This window comes from Dryobates pubescens, chromosome 8 (genome assembly GCF_014839835.1).
Source record: "Dryobates pubescens isolate bDryPub1 chromosome 8, bDryPub1.pri, whole genome shotgun sequence".
NCBI classification, from domain to species: Eukaryota; Metazoa; Chordata; class Aves; order Piciformes; family Picidae; genus Dryobates; species Dryobates pubescens.
In genome coordinates, this window is record NC_071619.1 from 10712183 (window position 1) to 10731790 (window position 19608).

General features: G+C 44.5%; 1 protein-coding gene across 2 annotated transcripts in view; it reads left to right on the plus strand.

Moving 5' to 3' along the window:
• The window catches only part of SH3PXD2A (SH3 and PX domains 2A), a 261000-nt gene that overhangs the window by 103088 nt on the left and 138304 nt on the right, over positions 1-19608 (plus strand). For both annotated transcript variants that reach the window (XM_054163352.1, XM_054163353.1), the window contains exons 4-5: positions 4416-4492; positions 13898-13989. In XM_054163352.1, coding sequence (XP_054019327.1) covers positions 4416-4492; positions 13898-13989 — 169 coding nt within the window. The remainder of the gene's footprint in view (positions 1-4415; positions 4493-13897; positions 13990-19608) is intronic.

The following is a 19608-nucleotide window of genomic DNA, read 5'->3' on the forward strand; positions in this document are numbered from 1 at the left end:
CACCCTCACAAGGAAATTGCCTGGGTTGTTCTTCATTTACCGGCCACTGCTGGACTTCCTTGCTTCATATTAGCACTGCATGAAATTCTCCTTTCCATTGCTGTCCTGAGGACTCCTCACAGGGTCTTTGTGTGCCTCCACTGCTTGGCTGCCTGCCTGCTCAATTTCTTTATGATGACCCTGGTTACCTCATTAGGCAAACCTTTTAATTAATGAGGTTTGTGTCCAGTGCACCCACTTGGAAAACCAAGAGTGTACAGCATAGGTCTCTTGGGTTACCTTCCTTTTGAAGTCCCATGGGACCTCCTCTGCATTTGGAGGGAGACCAGTGGAAATGGAGAAACTGCAGTAGTAATTTGTGCTGGATCTGCTGTGGTTCTGCTGGTCAGTTGTGATGGCTTTGGCAAAGCTTCTGTCAGCACAGTCTGTCTTCCCAGAAAAGGGGAAAAGCTGGGTGTTTGGGAGGTTGTGCCTTCTTAGAGGTGCTTCAGTACCTCTGGCAGTGAGACTACTCTGCCTGAGGACCACAGGGATTTGTGAGTGGGTCCCTCCTTGCTGCCCACCAGAACTGGATGTGCTTGCAAGATGTCTTTGTTTTCCTTCTTGCTTTTTTCCTTTGTTGGCTGGTACTCCATGATGCTCTAAACTACTCACCTTTCTCCCCGTCTCAGTTTTGAATGCCACACTGGACCAGGCAGCTACAGATCTTTCCCAGAACCTCCCACTGAGCTTTTTCCAGCATCCAGTAGCACAGGGAAAATCTTCCTGTTTCTGAAGGGATAAAAATGGAAGCACCTTCTGGGCATTTCTTCATCCTAACACTACAGTCATCCTGATATTTTCCATCTCCATTTAAGGACTGAATTAAGACTCATCATATCCTGGGATCTTTTTTGTACTCTGTGTTTAATATAACATTCTTTATTATATTTATCTTGTTTCTTATGTTTGAATCTTTCATTTAGTATGTTACTTTGAAGGCCAGGGCCTCTCTGTAAACTGTCTTTTTAGGAAAGCTGAATTGCATTTACAGGAGATCTTTCATGTGTTTAAGCCTTTGGTTCCTTTGTGTTTTTATATGGTCACCGGTTTGACTTTCAACTCATGGTTTGAACTGAAAACAGGAAAGCCAGCAAATGAGAATGTTTCCAAAATGTTACTTTCTCTTTGCAGTATATTTATAAAAGTGGCAAAGGAATAGGAAGATCTCCCTGACCAGGATTTCTGGAGCACTGAGAAAGGAACTGGTCTTTATTACTACAGCTACCCCAAGACCCCTTCCTCCTAAAAACCCAGCTTCCTGCAGTTGCAGTACAAGTACAGTGTGATTCTGGAGGCTGTCAGGAAAAATAAGAAATGTTTGGGTAGTTTGTAGGTAGTTCTCTCCATTTACCAGAGAGAGAAGGAGGAAAACTGCAAGGTTTTAGTGTGCCCAAAGTCAGTTGATGCAGAGAGACAGAACTGTCACCTTCATTCTCCAGCAGTTTTTGACTAAATCACTCAGGCTTAGATGAACATCTCAGACACCTATGGAAGATTTACCCTGTGCTCTGTGACTGCATCCCATCGCATCCTAAAGGGATGGCTCAGCACCAGCTTTGTAACAAGATAACCACAAGGAACCCAGAGAGAGAAATTTATGGCACTAGGAGATGGCTTTACCTCATAAGACAAGCTGTTTTGCTGTCAGAATTTGGGATGGACATAAATCACTTTCTCCTACAAAAGGGAACAAAAGGCTTTAACACCTTCCAGGTTAGCAGTTACGGTAAGGATGACAGAGCACTGGAACAGGCTGCCCAGAGAGGCTGTGGTGTCTACCTCTCCATGGAGACTTTCAAAACTCCCCTGGATGTGTTCCTGTGCAGCCTGCCCTAAGTGATCCTGCTTTGGCAATGATCTCTGGAAGTTCCTTTCAACCCCTAGCATTCTGTGATTTTGTGGTTCTGTGTGATTTTGTGAAAAGGGAACTGGTAGGGGCAGAATCTGAGAGGATTTATAGCCCCTGCTACTGGATGGTTAAAGGCTGCCATTTCATTAACATAGAGTCATAGGATCATTTTGGTTGAAATAGACCTTTAAAATCATCAAGTCTGACAATTATCTAGCTCTACCAAGTCTGGTTCTAAACCATGGCCCTGAGCACCACATCTCTGCACGTTTTAAACATCTCCCTGGGCAGCCTGTCCCAGTGTTTGATAATCCTTTCAGTAAAGAATTTTATTCTAATATCCAATCTAAACTTCCTCTGGTGCAACTTGAGGCCATTTCTTCTTGTCTAGCACTTTTTAGTAGGGAGAAGAGGCTAACACTTACCTCACTGCAGCCTCCTTTCAGGTCGTTGTATAGAGCGAGGTCTTCCCTCAGCTGCTTTTTCCCAGTTCCCTCAGCTGTTCCTTGTAAGACTTGTTCTCCAGACCCTTCAGCAGCTTCTTCACCCTTCTTTGGACGCACTCCAGGACTTCAATGTCTTTCTTGTAGTGAGAGCCCCAAAACTAAATGCAGTACTCAAGGTACTCAAAGTGTGCAGTGGTGACAGTGCTGAGTACAGGGGGGTGGTCACTCCCCTGGTCCCGCTTGTCACACTATTCCTGATGTAGGCTAGAATACTGTTGGCCATCATGGGCACCTGAGCACGCTGCTGGCTTTTGTTCAGCCAACTCTTGACCATCATGTCCAGCTCTTATTCCATCAGGCAGCTTTCCAGCCACTTTGCCCCAAGCCTGTAGTGCTGCCTGGGGTTGTTGTGACCCAAGTGCAGGACCTGGCGCTTGGCCTTATTGATTCTCATACAACTGACCTCAGCCCCTTGATCCATCCTGCCCAGGTCCTTCTGCAGAGCCTCCCTACCCTCAAGCAGAACACCACTCCTTCCTGACTTAGTGTCATCTGCAGATTTACTGAGGGTTTTCTCAATCCCCTCATCCAGATCAGTGATAAAGATATTAAAGAGAACTAGCCCCAGTTCTGAGCCCTGACTGGCCACCAACTGGATTTAACTCCATTCAGATTTAACCTCTCAGCTTGTGTAATCATGACAAAATAAAAGCCACATATTTAGATATTGGATCTGATTTCATTTCCTAGTCCATTTTCTTATCCCATGATCTAAGGATGAGTATCTTATTTGCCTGCTGGCAGAAGAAGTTTGGAGCAGAGGGTGGTGTATATGTCAGTGGGTTTTTTTTTTACATAGACATTTCATGGCCTAAATAATGCTGGCAGATACTGTTTTCTTCCACCACAAGGAGAACATATAATTTATTTTTTGTCTCATTACATTGAAAGAAATACAGTACAAAAGAAAAAGAGAAGAAAAGCACCAAAAAAGGATATGAAGATATAATCCCTTCTGGCCAAAAAAATACCAACTCTATGACATCCCTGTGTGTGGAGTAACTCAGCTCCTAGATTATTTTGATAAACTTTGTTACAATCAGTTTCACACAAAATCCAGTTGTTTATTTAATCTTAACTGCTTGCAGAAATGTCATCTAGTAAGGACACCAGGGTTATTTTCTTTTTACTTTCAAAAAAACTAGAGTTTGTTTATTTTTCTTCTATTATTTGGTTTCCTCTGTAGATTTGTAAGGGTGCTGTCACCAACATCCTTGTGTTTGCTTGTGAACTGGCTGCGTGTGTTGCCTGCCTGCAAGGGCGGGAGCATCCACAGTGGGAGGTAGCTGAATGGGCAGGCATGGGGTGTTGGTGGAGCCCATGTCCTACCCCAGTGATGCTCCCTGTGCTGTCAGCATGAACATACTAAAAGAGTTCTGAAGTAAAAGAGAATCATAACAGTGCACTAGTCCCTTCCAGGATAATGCCATCTCTAAAAGGGAAGCTAAACTTTTTGTGTAATGTACAGGATGAAATCAGAAAAACTCCCTCTGCCCCATGACTCACTGCAGTCCCCTTTTGGTGGCTAACACAAGCAGGATCTCACTGGCAGTTGCCAAGATTTCATGGAACTGCTGTGCCTGTAGTAGTTGTTGGCCATATGCTGCATCTCCTGTGCAAACTTCAGACCCACAGTATCTTAGCTGTTAAAGGGGCCTGATAGCTGTTGCCCAATGTCCCTCTGCTGCCTGCCCTGCAGTGTGCTTTTGTGACGTTTGCTCTGAGGGCAGGAACAGATCTGCTGCTCACACCTGCTCCAGCTGTGCCATCCTGTCTTCCTGGTAGCAGTGGGGCCATGCTGTCACACAAAACTGCTGCTGTGTGAGCCTCTCCACTATTGTGGCTCCTCCACTGTGGGTATAACAGAGTTGCAGAGCTCAGCCATTGCCACTGCTGAGAGCTGTGGTTGGAGCCAGGTTTGAAACCCTGCCTGCTGACCTTTCTGCTCAGTCCTGCTGTGCTATGCCACATGGCAGGTGATGCCCCTAACACTCCCCTTTCATCTGTTTTCTCCTCAGGCAAGATCCTGTTCCGGAGGAGCCATGTCCGAGACGTAGCTGTGAAGAGGCTGAAGCCCATCGACGAATACTGCAGGGTAAGAGCTCTGGGGCAGCGTCTGGCAACGCTGTTGTGTGGGTGCTCACAGCCACCACCAACTAAGCTTTTCACCTGTGTTGAGACCATCATAAGGAAGGATGGTCCTTGCCAAGCCCTGCTCCCAGAATCCTTGCAGTGCTTTCCCTGCAGACTTTATGCACCAAATTGGTGCCTCGTTTACTCAGTAAAGGCTGTAAGCCTCATCTCCCCTAAATGTGGCTTTTATTTCTACATCAACCTCAAGGAAAGCAGGAGCTGAGCAGGCAAAAAGGCACAACTAAGATGGCATTGTCTTCTGTTCCCTCCCTGTCTGTCCCCCAGTGCCACCTGAGGGATAGTGATGGCTGATGCAGCACTGGTGGTAGACCAGTGGCTTCCAGGAGTGCTTCTCCTGATGAGTGAAAGCCTGGACATTTATTGCAGGACAGACAAGTATGGCTGTGTTGAGAAGAAGGTTAAGTCACCTAATCTTTCCTTTCTAGCTTAGAGTTTGTAATTTGATGATAATTAATCTTCTGACCATAGATTAAAAGTCATTTCTAAGCAGGGCAGATACCCAGGTTTTGTTAGAGATATTGAGTGCATTGGTCAGCGCATACTTTAAATCCCAGACTTCCTCTCTTATTTCCTGTGGGGTTTTCTTTCCGTTTTTAGAAAGCCAGTGGAGCAGGTGGAGGGGGAAAAACACGTTCCCAAGAACTTCTCCAGTCAGACATTAACTCATCCAAAATTGGGAGCAGATCGCCAAAGTGCCCGAGGCATGCTGGGGAAGTGGGGGGTGGTGAGACCCATGCCATCTGCACCCCCTGGGCGAGGAAGCTGCTATTAAAGTCTTATCTCATGAGATCAGGCTTTCTTGCGTGACAATTAATGCACTGTCTTCCTGCCGGCCGCCGAACGGCTCTCGGGAAAATACGTCGGGTCTTGCTGCACCCCCAGCCAGCCTCCTTCAGACAGGAACTGCCTGCAACGCAAGTAGTGGGGGCTGATGTCAGGGTTCACCCAGCAGATGCATGGTGGAGAAAGCAGTTACTTGCCCTGGAGGGGGCAGCTGCTTCTCTGGGACCCCTTTGCACAGACAGAGCCGACCTGACCCAGCCAGGCACTGGCGCCCCGCCGATCACAGCAGAGGGCTGTGTTGTGGCTTTGGCTGCTGGCGCACTCCTTGACACCACAGTGCTGTGATTGCCACCCTCCTCCTCGCTTCCTTTTTTCCCTCCTGAAGAAGTCTGGCTCCACTCGTAGAATCATAGACTGGTTTCAGTCTGTTTCGGATGATATGGAGCAAATCTGCTGCTGCTGCCCAGCTCAGAAGCATACTTGGATGCTTCCCCGAGGCCAAGCTGTTAACTTATTTATTAATAGGTGCTGCTTTTGTAAGCATAGCCCCAGCTGTGTTGGGCTCACAGAATCACAGAATGTTAGGAGTTGGAAGGAACCTCAGGAGATCATCTAGAAGGCCAGTTTGCCCCAGCCCAGTGTTTCTTATTTCCAGCAGCAGCCACAGTAGTGCCCAGCAGTGAGTATGACATACCTACAGTGACTTCTCAAGAATATTATCCTAGTTTCCAGTGATCTCTGGCTCTTCTGTGCCTGATGTATTGTCTTTTTATTTTATTTTCATTTATATAGAATTTGTGTCTGAGCTTCATGGTAGAAGATGCTTAAAACTGGATGACACTGGAGAGTGAGGCTCATAAGTCACTGAAAAGCTTGAGCAGGCATTGCATCTCATGTCTATGTGAGTGCTTCAAGAGGGCTACATCCTTCTTAGTGCCTTTCTGCATGGGATGTCAGGTCTTTAAGGAGAGAAGACTCTATCTCACTCATCCATCCCCCTGGGATGTGTCTTATCGGTTGTGCCTGAACAGTGTGGGCTGAAGATAGGTGAATGCTTCTGCTGGTGCTAGGAAGTAAAGCAATGCTGAGCATTTTTTCCTCCATTCTCTGCTTTTGACTTCAAATCCATGCCTGGATATTAATTCATGTCCAGTGTGGATGGCAGGCAAGCCTGTGGCCACCTATCAAAAACAGTACAGAGGTATCTGTGATGTTTTGCCTGTCATCAGATCCAGTTATCAGTTGATTTCTTTGCCCTCTGCTACAGCCTCCTCCTAATTATAGAGAGTAAATGAAGATAGCATGGCCTGTCCCAGTCATTCCTGAATCCCACAGCAAACAGTTGGCAACCAATGTGATAGGTTGGACTCGATGATCTCAAAGGTCTTTTCCAACCTGAACTATTCTATCCTATCCTATCCTATCCTATCCTATCCTATCCTATCCTATCCTATCCTATCCTATCCTATCCTATCCTATCCAGAGCAACCAGAGAGCTGCAATTCATTGCTTTCCCAACCTTTTAAAGTCTGCACATTTCATGAGAATAAGTTTTTCTTTTGAACATTTATGGTTCATCCAATTTGCATTTATTCAAAGAATTGTTGTTCTGTGTTCTGAACCTGACCCAGGATATGAAAGTCCACAAGACTGAAATTAATGGTGAAAATCAAGCACTGAACTTCAAAGGTATAAAGAATTTAGGAAAATAGCTTGTAGGAGAAAAGCTTCTTGGTACACTAAAATCAGTGGCAGTTTTGTTACTGACTGTCAGCAGGGACGGATTTCATCTCTGGGGCTTAGCAGAGGCTTAAAATTCAGAAATGCTTTCTTGCTACCTTCACCAGAAGTCACCATTTAAAAGGTTTCTGGGAACATGATCTTTATAACTGTTCTGTAATCTTTTAATCCCAATATGAAGTTAACCAGGGATGAGAGGAAACTGTGAATTTGGAACAGAAAATTAGATGGTGTGTCTGAACCAGAGTGGCCTCACTTCACCAGCCTAAACTGGTCACAGGGGTTCTCTCCACTGAGAGAACTACAGAAGGAACCTGAGCGCCTCACTTAGCTCCAGTGCCAGCTTCTAGAAAGCTGTAGTACAATGAAATCACGTCTTGGTGTAAGAAGGGAAAATGCTGTGGGGTTATTTTGCTACTAAAATAATATTACTGCTACTTTTTCCTGCTCTTTAGCAGCTACTAATGCATGTGTGTGAACTGAGAGTGGGACCATGCCCAGCTCTTTTGAAGTGTTAACTGTTTTCTTCATTTCTTCCCCTGCCCAGTAGATGTTTTGCCTCTTTAAAGAATTGGATAGAACTGTAGAGGAAAAGTACCATTTTGACAAGTTCAGTCCTGCTATAAATGAAGAATGCAAGTCCTAAAATGGGTAGGCAGCCAACGTGGTTAATTTTGAAAAACTAAAGAGAATTCTGCTGGAATGATGTGGGTGAAGTTGATGGACAAAGTCTGAGATGGATAATAAATGAATAAATGAGACAATAGGCTTTTGTCCACTGCAGTGTATGAGGAAAGAGAGGGGGGAGGCAGATTCAGGTACAAAGTGTGTGGTGATTTTTTTTGTGCCAGATGAGCATTCTCCATCCATTTCACCTACCCTGGCAAGACAAAGCACAGATGGGCCCTGGCAAATGACTGGTGCAAATGTTTGACCATTTGCTGGTTTGTTTTTGCAGACTGGCAATTTGCATGGCTGAGAAGCAGATCTGACTTCAGCTGTTTGGATGTATTGTAGTTTCTGCACCAGGCACAGAAAAAGTGCCAGGCAGAGGTTGCCTGAGACTTTATGGGGATACTTGGGAGTAAGGGGAGATCTGTAGGATGTTGTGTATTAGGTGCTTGAGCACTCTGGATGAGTCTCCCAACCCCTCACCCCTGGATTATTCTTCATTGCATTGTACCAAATCAGTGAAATGCCATCACAGAGCTAATTAGGCCAGTGTTTTTGCTAAGGCTGCAAGGAGTTGCAATGAAAAACAGATGAGTGAAACACACAGGGCAAGTTTTCTCATACATAAACATGAATGTGCAGGATCTGTATATCCTTACTGGTAAACTGAGTGAGTTACCAAACAAACTGCCTTTTGCCAGTAAATGTGTACTGCTCACTGGCATTGATATATCTGGATGATTTCCCTGTTGAAGGGAATTATTTTAGTATGAATTAAGGTCTTCTGGGCTCATTGGGCTTAATTTTCTTAGTTTATTTAGGAGGTTTTGCCAGTGTGAAGGAAAGAGCAGCTTCATAGCCTTGCCTTGCCAGAGGCATTTTATTTATTAAGCTTTTGATTTTGCAAACACACCTCTGGTGTGTGTCTGTCCAGTGTCCTGTTCAGGAAGGACCTCTCAGGTCAGTGGTTCACAAACCCACGATTCTCTTGCTTACACAGCCCTCCGGGAAGACTGAGGCCGCCATTTGCAGACTTGCAGATTTGTGTGTGTTGGTCCTGAGGGAAGCATGTGTATGCAGAGAAGCTATTAAGATGTGAAGTTCCATTGTCATAAACACTGAGTTTCTCACATGCCTTCATGCTGTCCCGACTGGAGGTGGATTTAAGTAGAAGCTTAGAGACTTTTCTGTTGTGAGGCTTAAGAACCCAAGAGCACACCGCTTAAATAAAAATCAGACGAGCAAGGCACATCAGTACCAGGAAATATTGGTCATTCTTTTATTAATGTTCATGATGTGAGAGACCACACTTCAAAACTATAATTACCTCCCTCTTGATCTAGTCCTGCCTCTCTTTCAAGATTTATCCTTGAACCTGTCAAGACAGATGCATAGATGTTTCTGTCTCTATCCATTGTACAACTAAGCTAGTGTTGACTGATGATGGACTAATAGTCCTGGTCAAGAATGAAAGAGTTGATGTGAAAAACTCTGTAAGTCTGTCATTTTAAAAAGTACATTTCAGAATCCTGATGCATTTAGACCAATTGCAGCAATGAGAGCTAATTAATGTGCAGTGCCCCTAAGCATCTGGAGTAGAGCCTTGCTTTCCATTGCCTTATAGTCCCTTCCATGCCAGAGGCCCAGAACCATGTTCCAGTTACTTCCAAAACTCTGCACCCTATTTCCTCCCTTCCCTCTGCTCTTTATTCCTAATTCTTTTAACTTCTCCAGTCTGAGTCACTACCATGTATTCTCATTCATGTCTGACACTCAGGGTTTGCCATCCAACCTCTACACTTCAGTGCTTTGAGTTCAAACTTGGTCTTACTTGAGGCCCTCAACAAAACAGAAATGGGATATCTTTATGTGTAGATGAAACAATTTATTTCCCTGTTCTGAGAAAGGAACTATTTCAATTGCACCTTCCCTCTTGCTGGACTCACTGCCATCCCCAAACGTCTGGCACTAATGATGAATGTTAATTAAAATGGTAAACCACCGAGAATAGGATACTTAATATGAAACATCAGGGAGTCATAACAATGCAGTGCTGTCAGTTGTCTCTGTGTATTTGTGTGCAGACCTGGGATTAATGCCACCGAACATTAGGGGTCCAAAAGCAATGTAGCTGAACTCCCTCAATGGGCTGCAGGGTACAGTCAGTAAATTATTTACCCCATCCAGAGCTAGGTGTACATGGTGGGGAAGACAGGGCAGCCTTTAAAAATGCTTGTCTGTCTCTATCAATTTTACAAGTTGATAGATGAGCATGACCAGTTTCCCATTTTAAATATAAGTTCAGTGGAGTGAGTGACCTTCTGTGCATGTTCACACAGAGGCCTCCTCGTGCATCTCTCTCTACACACACGTCTCTGTGCCTGCTTTCTATAGATTTATCTGCCAAACATCGCAGACAGCACTCAAGTGCATCCTTGCAAGTACCTGCATGGGTTTATACCCATGTGCATGTATTTTGTGAAGCCTTTGAGCTGTAATGTAGTCCCAGAGGGCTGTATGCAGTTCATGTAACCTTAAGCAATGAAACCCCGTGCCTGGTGCTCTGCTTTGAGCGCTGTGTGCGGCGTGCAGCAGCCTGCCCACAGCTGAGTTGGTGCTGTGTGAGTAGCCAGCCATCCCCAGTGCCAGGGGCTGCTTGCTCATGCCCTGCCTGACGTTAGAGCTTTCCTAATAGCTTATCCCCTCATCTGCTCTGTGAGACTGTCTGAAACCAGTAACAGGGAAAGAGAGACAGACAGTTGCAGAGTGAAATAACACACGGAAGCAGATCTCCTAAGGAGCACGTGAGGTCTGACCAGTCCGCGTCTGCCTTTGCAGGCCGAGCAAGGAAACGTGCTGTTACTGATAATGCTTGATGGTTGTGCAAGGCTGAGGTCTGCTCCCTGACACTTTTTATCTCTCACCTTTCCTGTGCAAATTCCTTGTGTTTCTGCATGCTTGCTGTTTGCAGCTGTGTTCGTGTATGTCTTCTTTCGCCATCCCAGGAAGAATGTCACTTCCCCATCCTTCCCATCCTTTCACCGTCTGCTTTCCTCTTTTTTTCACTACCTTTCTTTCCTTGACCCTGCAGTCTTTCCTTCAGGCTGTTACAGCTCTGCCCTGAAACTGCCTTGCTGGAAATGCCAGAAACTTGCATTTTCCCCTTGCAGAGCAACAGGAGTGTCCCTCTTCTGCTCAATGCACTTTTTGTTCACTCTCTGGAATCACACTGGACTTGGCTTGCTCCTGGGTGGATGTTGTGCATTTGCTGAAGAGACACTTGTTTCTCATGAAAGTGTTGCTGTTCCCTGCCACTGTCCGAAATCAATAGACCGATTCTGCCTCATTTTACACCCTTGTTTGCACTTTCTTACCCTTTCTTAGCATTTTTCACCTCTTCTTAAGATTTTGCTCCTTAACAAGTAAAAATTGACTGGCTGCAGACTTACACCTGAGTTCCCTGAGAAACATGCAATAGCATGTAACTGCTGGGTGGATTTCACCTCTGTGCACTGGGCTGAAAATTGCAGCACTTTGATTCACCGTGATTCAGAAGCAGGAGAGCCTGCCCTGCCCCAAGGCTGCCATGTCCATGGGGTGGGAAGGTGGATGGCTGGGTGTGGAAATGGATTAGGCTGATTTTTATCCGCTACCTGTGGAACCCTGGAGTTGGAGTCATGGAGGTGCTTTGCAATTACAGCCCATCATCCCAGCAAGACCACAGTGCTCATGGAGATTTCCAGGCAGGGGACTACTGATTCAGACCAGTCAGATTTTCTTCTGAATATTTAGAAGCACAAATCTCCATGGCAGCTTGGGAGGATTTGTGCTCCTCTATCACTGAAAACCTGCTCTGTCCTCCAGCTAAGTATTGACATCTGTAGCTTGGGTTTTTTTGGGAAGGATGAACACCTGTGACTTGAGGGAAGTGGTGACTTTGAGAAGGCATCTGATGTCCAAGCCCCCCTGCAATAGTATAACCTGGGTGCTTGTGTTTCTCTAGTAATGATGTGTATCATTTGCCGTGCTTGCTCTTTCCCCACTGACTGCACAAGATCAAGCCATTTGAGATTTCAAAACACACTGTAGATATTAAATATCTGAGCCTCATAACCTTTCTGTGAATTAGGTAAGTGTGACTGCTTAGCGTTGTAAATGGGTAATTGAAGATATATCCCTGCTGAATTTGATGGGAAAAGGTTAAGCAACCTGCCCAAACTGAGAAGGGCATTAGTAATAGAGCCATCAGTAAATCTCAGCCCATCCACTGTTGGTCAGACAGTGTTACTTCTCTGTGTGTGTCTGTCTCCTGGTTGAGATTCAGATAAATAAAACCTTTTTCTCTTTTTTCAACGTGTTAACACTTTTAGGCAAGACAGAGTGGATAGCAGTGAGGACCAGTGCATCCTCCATTCAGATTAAAGCACTTGAGTTTTCCACCTGCTGTGTTTCATCCTGTGTTAGTGCAGCAACCAGCAGTGCTCTCTATGCATGCCACAACACTTGGATCCACCAGGCTGTTGACTGGCTTCTGCATCTGATGCTTCTTCCTTTTGTGAGGTATCTTTTTCTGCTCTATAGTGCAGACCATAGGCCAGAACCTCATTCTTCACAGGGTAAATATTGCTGTAGGTGGCTTGGAATTTTAGGCCACCTCAAAACAAGACTCCCATCATCTAATACTGACACCTGCAGCTTCAAAGAAGGATTTTTTAATTTTCCAGCTCTTTCCATTCACATCCTCAAGAAGGAGTGGTCTGGAAAACAAATCTGGCCACTTCTAAAGCCTGTGAGGGTAACCAAGTGCCCAGTCCTGCCTTCGTGCTTTGACTTGGCCTTCTGTTGTGTCTGAGCAAGATCAATCAGATGTCTCATGGGTTAGTATAACCAGTTTGCCCTAATGGACTTTCATTTAGCTCTGGTGCAGTTTTTCATCATCTTTCAAGATTGTTTGTCCTACGTTCAACTTGCAGAAGAGCTTATTTTGTCAAGCAGGTTTACAGTGCCTCTAAGAAGCTTGGTCTATATTTAACCTGTGGCCTATTTTCAACATAGCATAGGAGGAGGTGAGCCCCAGCCTCTTTTCCTCTACTACTGGTCATTTCTGGAGGCAATCTGAGTGTCATGTCACTTCATAGAATCATAGAATCAATAAGGTTGGAAAAGACCTCAAAGATCATCAAGTCTAACCTGTCACCCAAGACCTCATGACTACTAAACCATGGCTTCAGGTGCCACGTCCAATCCCCTAGAGCTGCTTTCCCATTTATGTGCACTGGGGACAGCTCTTTGTTCTCTTTTGGCACCATCAAGCTCCAGATTCTGAACAGCAAGTTTGTAGCATGTTTCTGCCTTATGTGCTTTCCTACTGGTTCGAGGTCTTGCTTCCCAGTCCACCTCAACATAATGTGGTTGTTTCTTCACATTGCTGAATGTGACAAGTGCTACATACCTGTGCCTTGCAGCGTTCACAGACTGTTAGCCAGGATGTGCTGTGAAGCCTTCTTCAAGCAAAAATAGCCTTTCTGCTTTCCTTTTTTCCAGACACTTAATCAAACTTCCTTTCCTGTTAATTTGTTGTTTGGTTTGGCATGTTTGTTGGTGGGGTGTTTTTTTTTAGCCATCTCTATTTTTTCCTATTGTCAGTACTCGATAGAAAACTTTATGAAGCACATTAATCTGTTGCATTAGTCGGTGTTGGGTCTGTAGTTTGTCACTGCTGGAATTTGTGTGCATTGACATAAAGCGTGCAAATCCTAACCGGATTGTTTGATGTGCGGTGCAAACACATGTCGTGGAGACTGTCCCAGCCACAGAGTACTTATCTACTCATTGTATGGCTTTGCACATGTGGACCAAATTCTGCTCTTGTACACATGGCAAAAAAGTTACTCCAGGAACCGTTGCCTGTCTCAATTCATTGCATCCTACATGTTATTTGCAGTGAAGACACGCTATTTCCTTTTTTTTCCCCTCTCAGGTTAGTAGCCAGGCATGATGCTTTCCTTTTGTGTTTGCCTTCCCCCTGCCAGAACGGTTTTGTGTCCTCTCGCTTGGCAGCTTAAATGTTTGAGGCCATGATTTGAACCTGACTTTTCTAAGTACTTCTCCTTCCCTGTTTTTTTCTTTTTTTTTTTTTATTTCCCCCCAGGCGCTGGTTCGGCTTCCTCCTCACATTTCACAGTGCGATGAAGTCTTCAGGTTCTTTGAGGCTCGCCCAGAAGACCTCAACCCTCCAAAAGAGTAAGTGCTGTGATGGATTTCCAGTGCTTCTCAGCTAACTTTGATTAGCTGGAAGGAAAAGGTCATTTGTTTTTATTACTACTGTAAATGCGGGAAGAGATTTTGTAGCTTTCAAGTACTACCTAGAAAATGCCCAGCAGTTGTCAGATCTGTGGAGGACACTCAGGCAACCCTTAGAGACAATTGTCAGCCATCCTCCACCCACCTTTGTATTGTTTCTTGCTGATGGTTCTGATGGGGGAACCTTCCTTAGCTTGTGGTTTTTACTTGATAATTACCACCAAAGAGTCGTTTATTTCCCAAAAGCATTGGCTCAGCAGCAGGGGGAAATCCTGCCAGTAAGCACTTGGCTCATAATTACCAGCTGCCTCTTTAAATGTACTCCTGCCCAGAGATACTTAGTTATCTGAAGGGTGCAAGATTGTGGTCCAGATCCAAAACTGTCTCTGGAGAGTCTGTTCTTTCTAAGCAGGAAGCCAAGGAAAAGTTAAGCAAAGTTCCCATTGAACACGAAACAGAATTGTAGCCTTTACCTTGGAGCAGGCAGGCTGATTCATGCTGATGTAATCAGGGTTCAGACTAATTTACCCAGAGAAAGCATTTGCAGGAGAGCATTCACAAGCCTCTATGCTGCCTCTCCTGATACTTGCTTTTCTCCTTCAGTACCACACAGGATATATTTTATTGTGTTCTGCAGTAAGAATTCGACTTGGTCCCATTGTGTTTTGTGCTACTTTTTTTGCACAGTTTGAAACTTGATTTCAGGCTGTTACTGCAATTTGCTTCCTTTGCTGTCTCCACAGACCATTGGGTAAGGGGAAATGGACATAAAGTATTTGCATTTTGGCACTTCAGTGCACACAAACATAGTTAGTGAAAAGATTTGTATTGGCTTCCGCTGTTTGTATCCATGTTGGTGTGGAGGAGGGGATCGCTGCATCTTGCTGTCCCAAACTTTGTCTTTTGTGCATATGTGGTTTTATGTGAGGGGATATATTAACATTTATATTAAAGAAAACATTGCTAGCATAGCTGAGAACTATGGGTGAATAGATACAGTTGCATGTTCATTGTTAAACACATATTGCAACCTTAGAAACCACTGCCTATGCTCTTGAGACCTGCTGACCATCACAGGAGGTTTGCAAACAGGAGGTTTGCAAAGGTTGCTTCACCCCACAAACACCCCCATGTCCCAGGCAGAAACAGACACCAAAAAGTGAAGTCCCCAGAGTTATGGGAAAGTTTACCTGGAGGATCTCAGATGGACCTCAGGAGCCTGCTTTAAAATGCTGTTCAGCACTCTTCTTTCCTTTCTGGACTGATAAGGACTCAGCAGCTTCAGGCTTGAGTGAAATAGAGTCAGGGTTGGACCTCCAGAAGGCAGGGAACAAGGGCCATGGCCCTCCCCCAGGCTGGCACTAGCCATTTTGGCTTTTTTTCTCTTTTTCCTCCCACAAGTTCTTGAGGGCTTTTTGCTGAGCTCCCTGTTTGACAGCCTTGCAGCAATTTTCAGGTTAGCCATTTGCTCCCCGCCAGAAAACCAAAAACGACTAAATGTTCTCAGCCCAAGCCTTGCATCTTATTCCAACCTAGTAATAAGTGTGATTTATTTCCCTGGAAAATGTAGAGCAATAACCTGATTAAATCTCACTTCACTAATGTCTGCAAGACATTAATCTAGCTGGGTTTAAACAAATCCTACCTCATCTTCTGTAAGCAAACAGATCTTAGGGAAGGTGTCTAAGGTTTCTGCTGAGAGGACTTCACAAAAGATGTATTGTTGAAACTGAAGATCAGTCTCCTCAAAAAGACGATGTACAAGCCAATGGAAACATCTTAGTGTTTTTCTTCTGTGAACTGAGGGGGAGGGGAGATCTGAAGCTCACTGGACCACTGTGTAGGGTCCAGGGGAAGGACACCTCCAGGGCGATTCTCATTCTCAACAGTCCCTGCAGGAGGGAGTGCAATCAGCCAGAGACATCCACTCTTTATCTCCTCATTTTGCTATTCTGCCAGCCCCTCCAGAAACAGTGATCCAGTGCTGCCCTATGCAGTGGATCTTCCCTGAGCATCATGGTCCATCATTTGTCTCACTGGAGGTGGTAGGGACATAGCCTGGGGGCAGCATCTAGACTACCCTAATTATTTTATCCATTTCTTCAGCTGCTCCTTAGTGCAGAGGTGGTTCATATATGGTTACATCAGCATAGACATGGCTTTCAACCGTCTGGATTAAAGGAGAATAAATATTACCAGGTGAGGGATTCAGCCACCAAGGAACAGCAGAACAGATTTGCTTGTGCCGCCTTCCTGTCTTCTCTCTGTGCACAATGAGATGGTCTTTAGTTTCACAATTGTCAACTCTGTTTTTCTGCAGCAGCTCAGCCTCATAAGACAAAGCCTGGCCTAGAGGTTAATGAACCTGTTTTCAGGAGTGTAGCCTTAATCCCATGGGCATTTGTTGCTGAGCCCAGAGAGTCCATTGAGTTACTGCATGTCCACAGAGCAGTGACTGAGCACATGCTCCCAGACAGAAAAAAACATGGAATCCTAAACTTCAAGGGAGAAGGCACTAAATAACGTGTTTTACCTCTCAGCTGGGATATGCAGAGAGGTATCCATACCCTTCATTGCTGAACCATAACTCACGGTGATGGACGTGCAGTGGGTTTTGTATCGCTGCAGTAATTCAGCTGTGAAGCTCTGCCCTTCCCTTCTGTTTCTATTGTCCTAAAAGAAACCAGCATTTCCCTGTGGTCCCTTAGGCACTTTTGCAAATGTGTTGCCATGTTCTTCCTTACAGCTCTTCATGTGCCCTACTCTTGCCTCCTCCCTGCTTGTGTAGGCTGTCCTTTATGGCATGTTTGGTGTGCAGGCTGTTCCCTACAGGGTCATTTCCTACTGCTGCTGTGCTCCGGTTACCTGCAGTGCTGAGCAGCAGCAGTGCAGCTCTAATAAAAGCTGGGCTTTCCCAGCACTGTCATAATCCAGCCAATTTGTTCACTTGGATTCACAGCTTAGGTTTTCTCTCTCCTCTTTTGGTGATGGTCCAGGCTTTTGAGTCCTGTGACAGTAGGCAGAAGGTATTACTTTCACACCCATTAAACCTCCTCTGGGTACAGCAGCTTACAGACAGCTGGAGAGATGTCTCAAGACATCACAGAGTTTGAACTGACTGACATTCTCCTTTGAGTCTGCCCCTGCCAGTGGAGCTAGCTCTGGGTTAGATAGATCCCAACCGCAAGTTTTCTTCATGCTGCATGGGAAAAACCATAGTAGGACACAAAATCCCTCCAAAGGATAATCTGGGAGCTTTGTTGGACTGTTTCACATGGTGAAAGCATGGCCTTTGTAAGGGAACTGGCATGCATTGGGAGCATTGATGTTAGGCAGTGTGGAGCTCCAGTGGCAGTATTCCCAGGGCAGTGGCTTGTACTGCTCACTGTCTGCTTCACTGATGAGATGCAGAGAAAGCAGGCTTCAAACCATCCACCCTGGTACAGGAGGAGCAATTTTCAACTTCTTAGGAGTGTAAAATGTGGAATTTTAGTGTTTGAGCAAATGCACATGTGTTCAGGCAAAGGGCCAGGCTTGTGTCTATCACCATACCCATGTAGGGACCAGATCCTGCATTGTTATGGGAAAAGATACTCTAAGGTAAGAAGGAAGTGCATTTTTATTTATCCATTATTTCCAGTTAAAACTCCCTGTCACTGAAAACCAGTCATTTACTGGATAATTCTGTTAGTAATTATAATTACTGATAACTAAGCCAGAGATGGATTAATTTCAGACTTCTACTGGGGATTTAAATTCAAGGCTGAGGTCAGGCCAGGGCTCACAGTCAACAAACAAAATCTCAGAAACCATTTTTCTTTAATGATTATTTTTTACTAGAAATAACAGGAATGCCCAAGGAGTAGGATTAATCAATTAGACATTGCATATGGTTCACTACTTGTAGGGCTTTTTTGCAGTTAGCTTTGAAATATCACAGCCAGACCACTCATGACAGTTTGCTTTTCCTTCCTGGGTCTGGATCTAGTCTAAAAAGCAGATCAGGAGCCAAGGATTCAATCTCCAGTACTCCTCCTGCAGAAATGCATGAAAGCTCAAATGAGATTTATTTTTAAACTACCACTAGTAATATTTACAACTGAATTTAAAGCAGGGTGCAGTATCTGAGAATATTTCTCCTATAAGAATCACAAAGCAATTTTCAAACAGAAAGCAAATCCAGGAAAATTAAGGAACTTATTAGGTATTTATGTTAAGAGGGGAGACATCAGAAAATGGACTGAATGCTGGCAGTGTCTGTACTGGAGACCAGAAATACTTGATTGTGATTTGTAGCCCTGAGCTTTACTGATCTTATCTCTGTCACCTAAGTGGTGTAACACTCAGATACTCAGATACCAGGCAGCCACTGTAAAATGGAAGCTAGACTCTGCCTTTATTTTCACATATTAGTGATTCTTGATTAGGAAACTGGGTAATGCAGTGACCATGTTAAGGAAGCATGCTTACTAGCAGTGCTAAAGCACAGCTTTCTCACTTTTTCCTATCCATAGGCATGACTGTGTTTCCATATGACTGTTTCCCAAAATGTAGTCTGATCAGCCCTGTAATAACAATTCACTTACCTGTTGGCAGGAGGAGGGCAGAGGAGGAATATTTTTCCTCTGTAAAATGTCTATAGTTATTCTGGTCTGTTTGATATTATGCACATATTTTTGCTTAGATTTCATCTCTCGTATTTCTTCCTTTGTATTCCTCTTTCATCCCATTACAGTTGTGTTTCCCCAACACATTTGATAGCTGAGTCTCCGAGCAGATGTGCTGTGAGGAGAGCTGTCATTCTTTTCATGTGGTTGCTGTTTCTTACAGGACTTACAGTACAATTTTCACATTGTTTAGGAATGTGGTCAGCACCATTTTATGACAATCACTGCTACAGTCTGCACTTGGCAGCGATGTTGTGACTGCTCCATGCATGCATTTTATTAGGGCAATTCGTTCCATTTGAGAGATGCAGAATAGAAATTCTTTCCCTAAGAAATGCAAAGTCAGAAAAAGGTGGGAGCTTTATTTTTATGTGATTCATCAGCTGAGAAGTAAATTGTAAAGTATGGAACAGGAAGAACTCTGAATAAAGATGACATCCACCTGGAGGCATTCCTCTGCAGACTACCCTAAGTGATCCTGCTTTGGCAGGGGGGTTGGACTTGATGATCTCTGGAGGTCCCTTCCAATCTCCAATGTACTGTGATACTGTGATAATGCAGTCAAGACTCCCTGTTCTGAAGGGAAGAAAAAGTATCTTCAAAGCATTACTTACTCTCCTTCACTGAGAGTTAGGTAGCTGAGGATGCATTATCCCATTAATGCTGATTTGCCAAAAGCCTTGCTTGGCTACTCCTCTTTAGTCATACAGCTCTCAGTGTTTTCAGTGGGAAGTAGGGACCACAGCTCTTTAAGCATCTGAGTGAAGTAGAGCATCTGTGGGTTTTGTTGTTTGTTGGTTTTGTTTGCCTTCAAAATCTAAATTTGTCATGAAAATGTTTTGTTGGCTTCTGAATCACAGAATGGATTTACAGTACTGTGCTCATAGTGTGG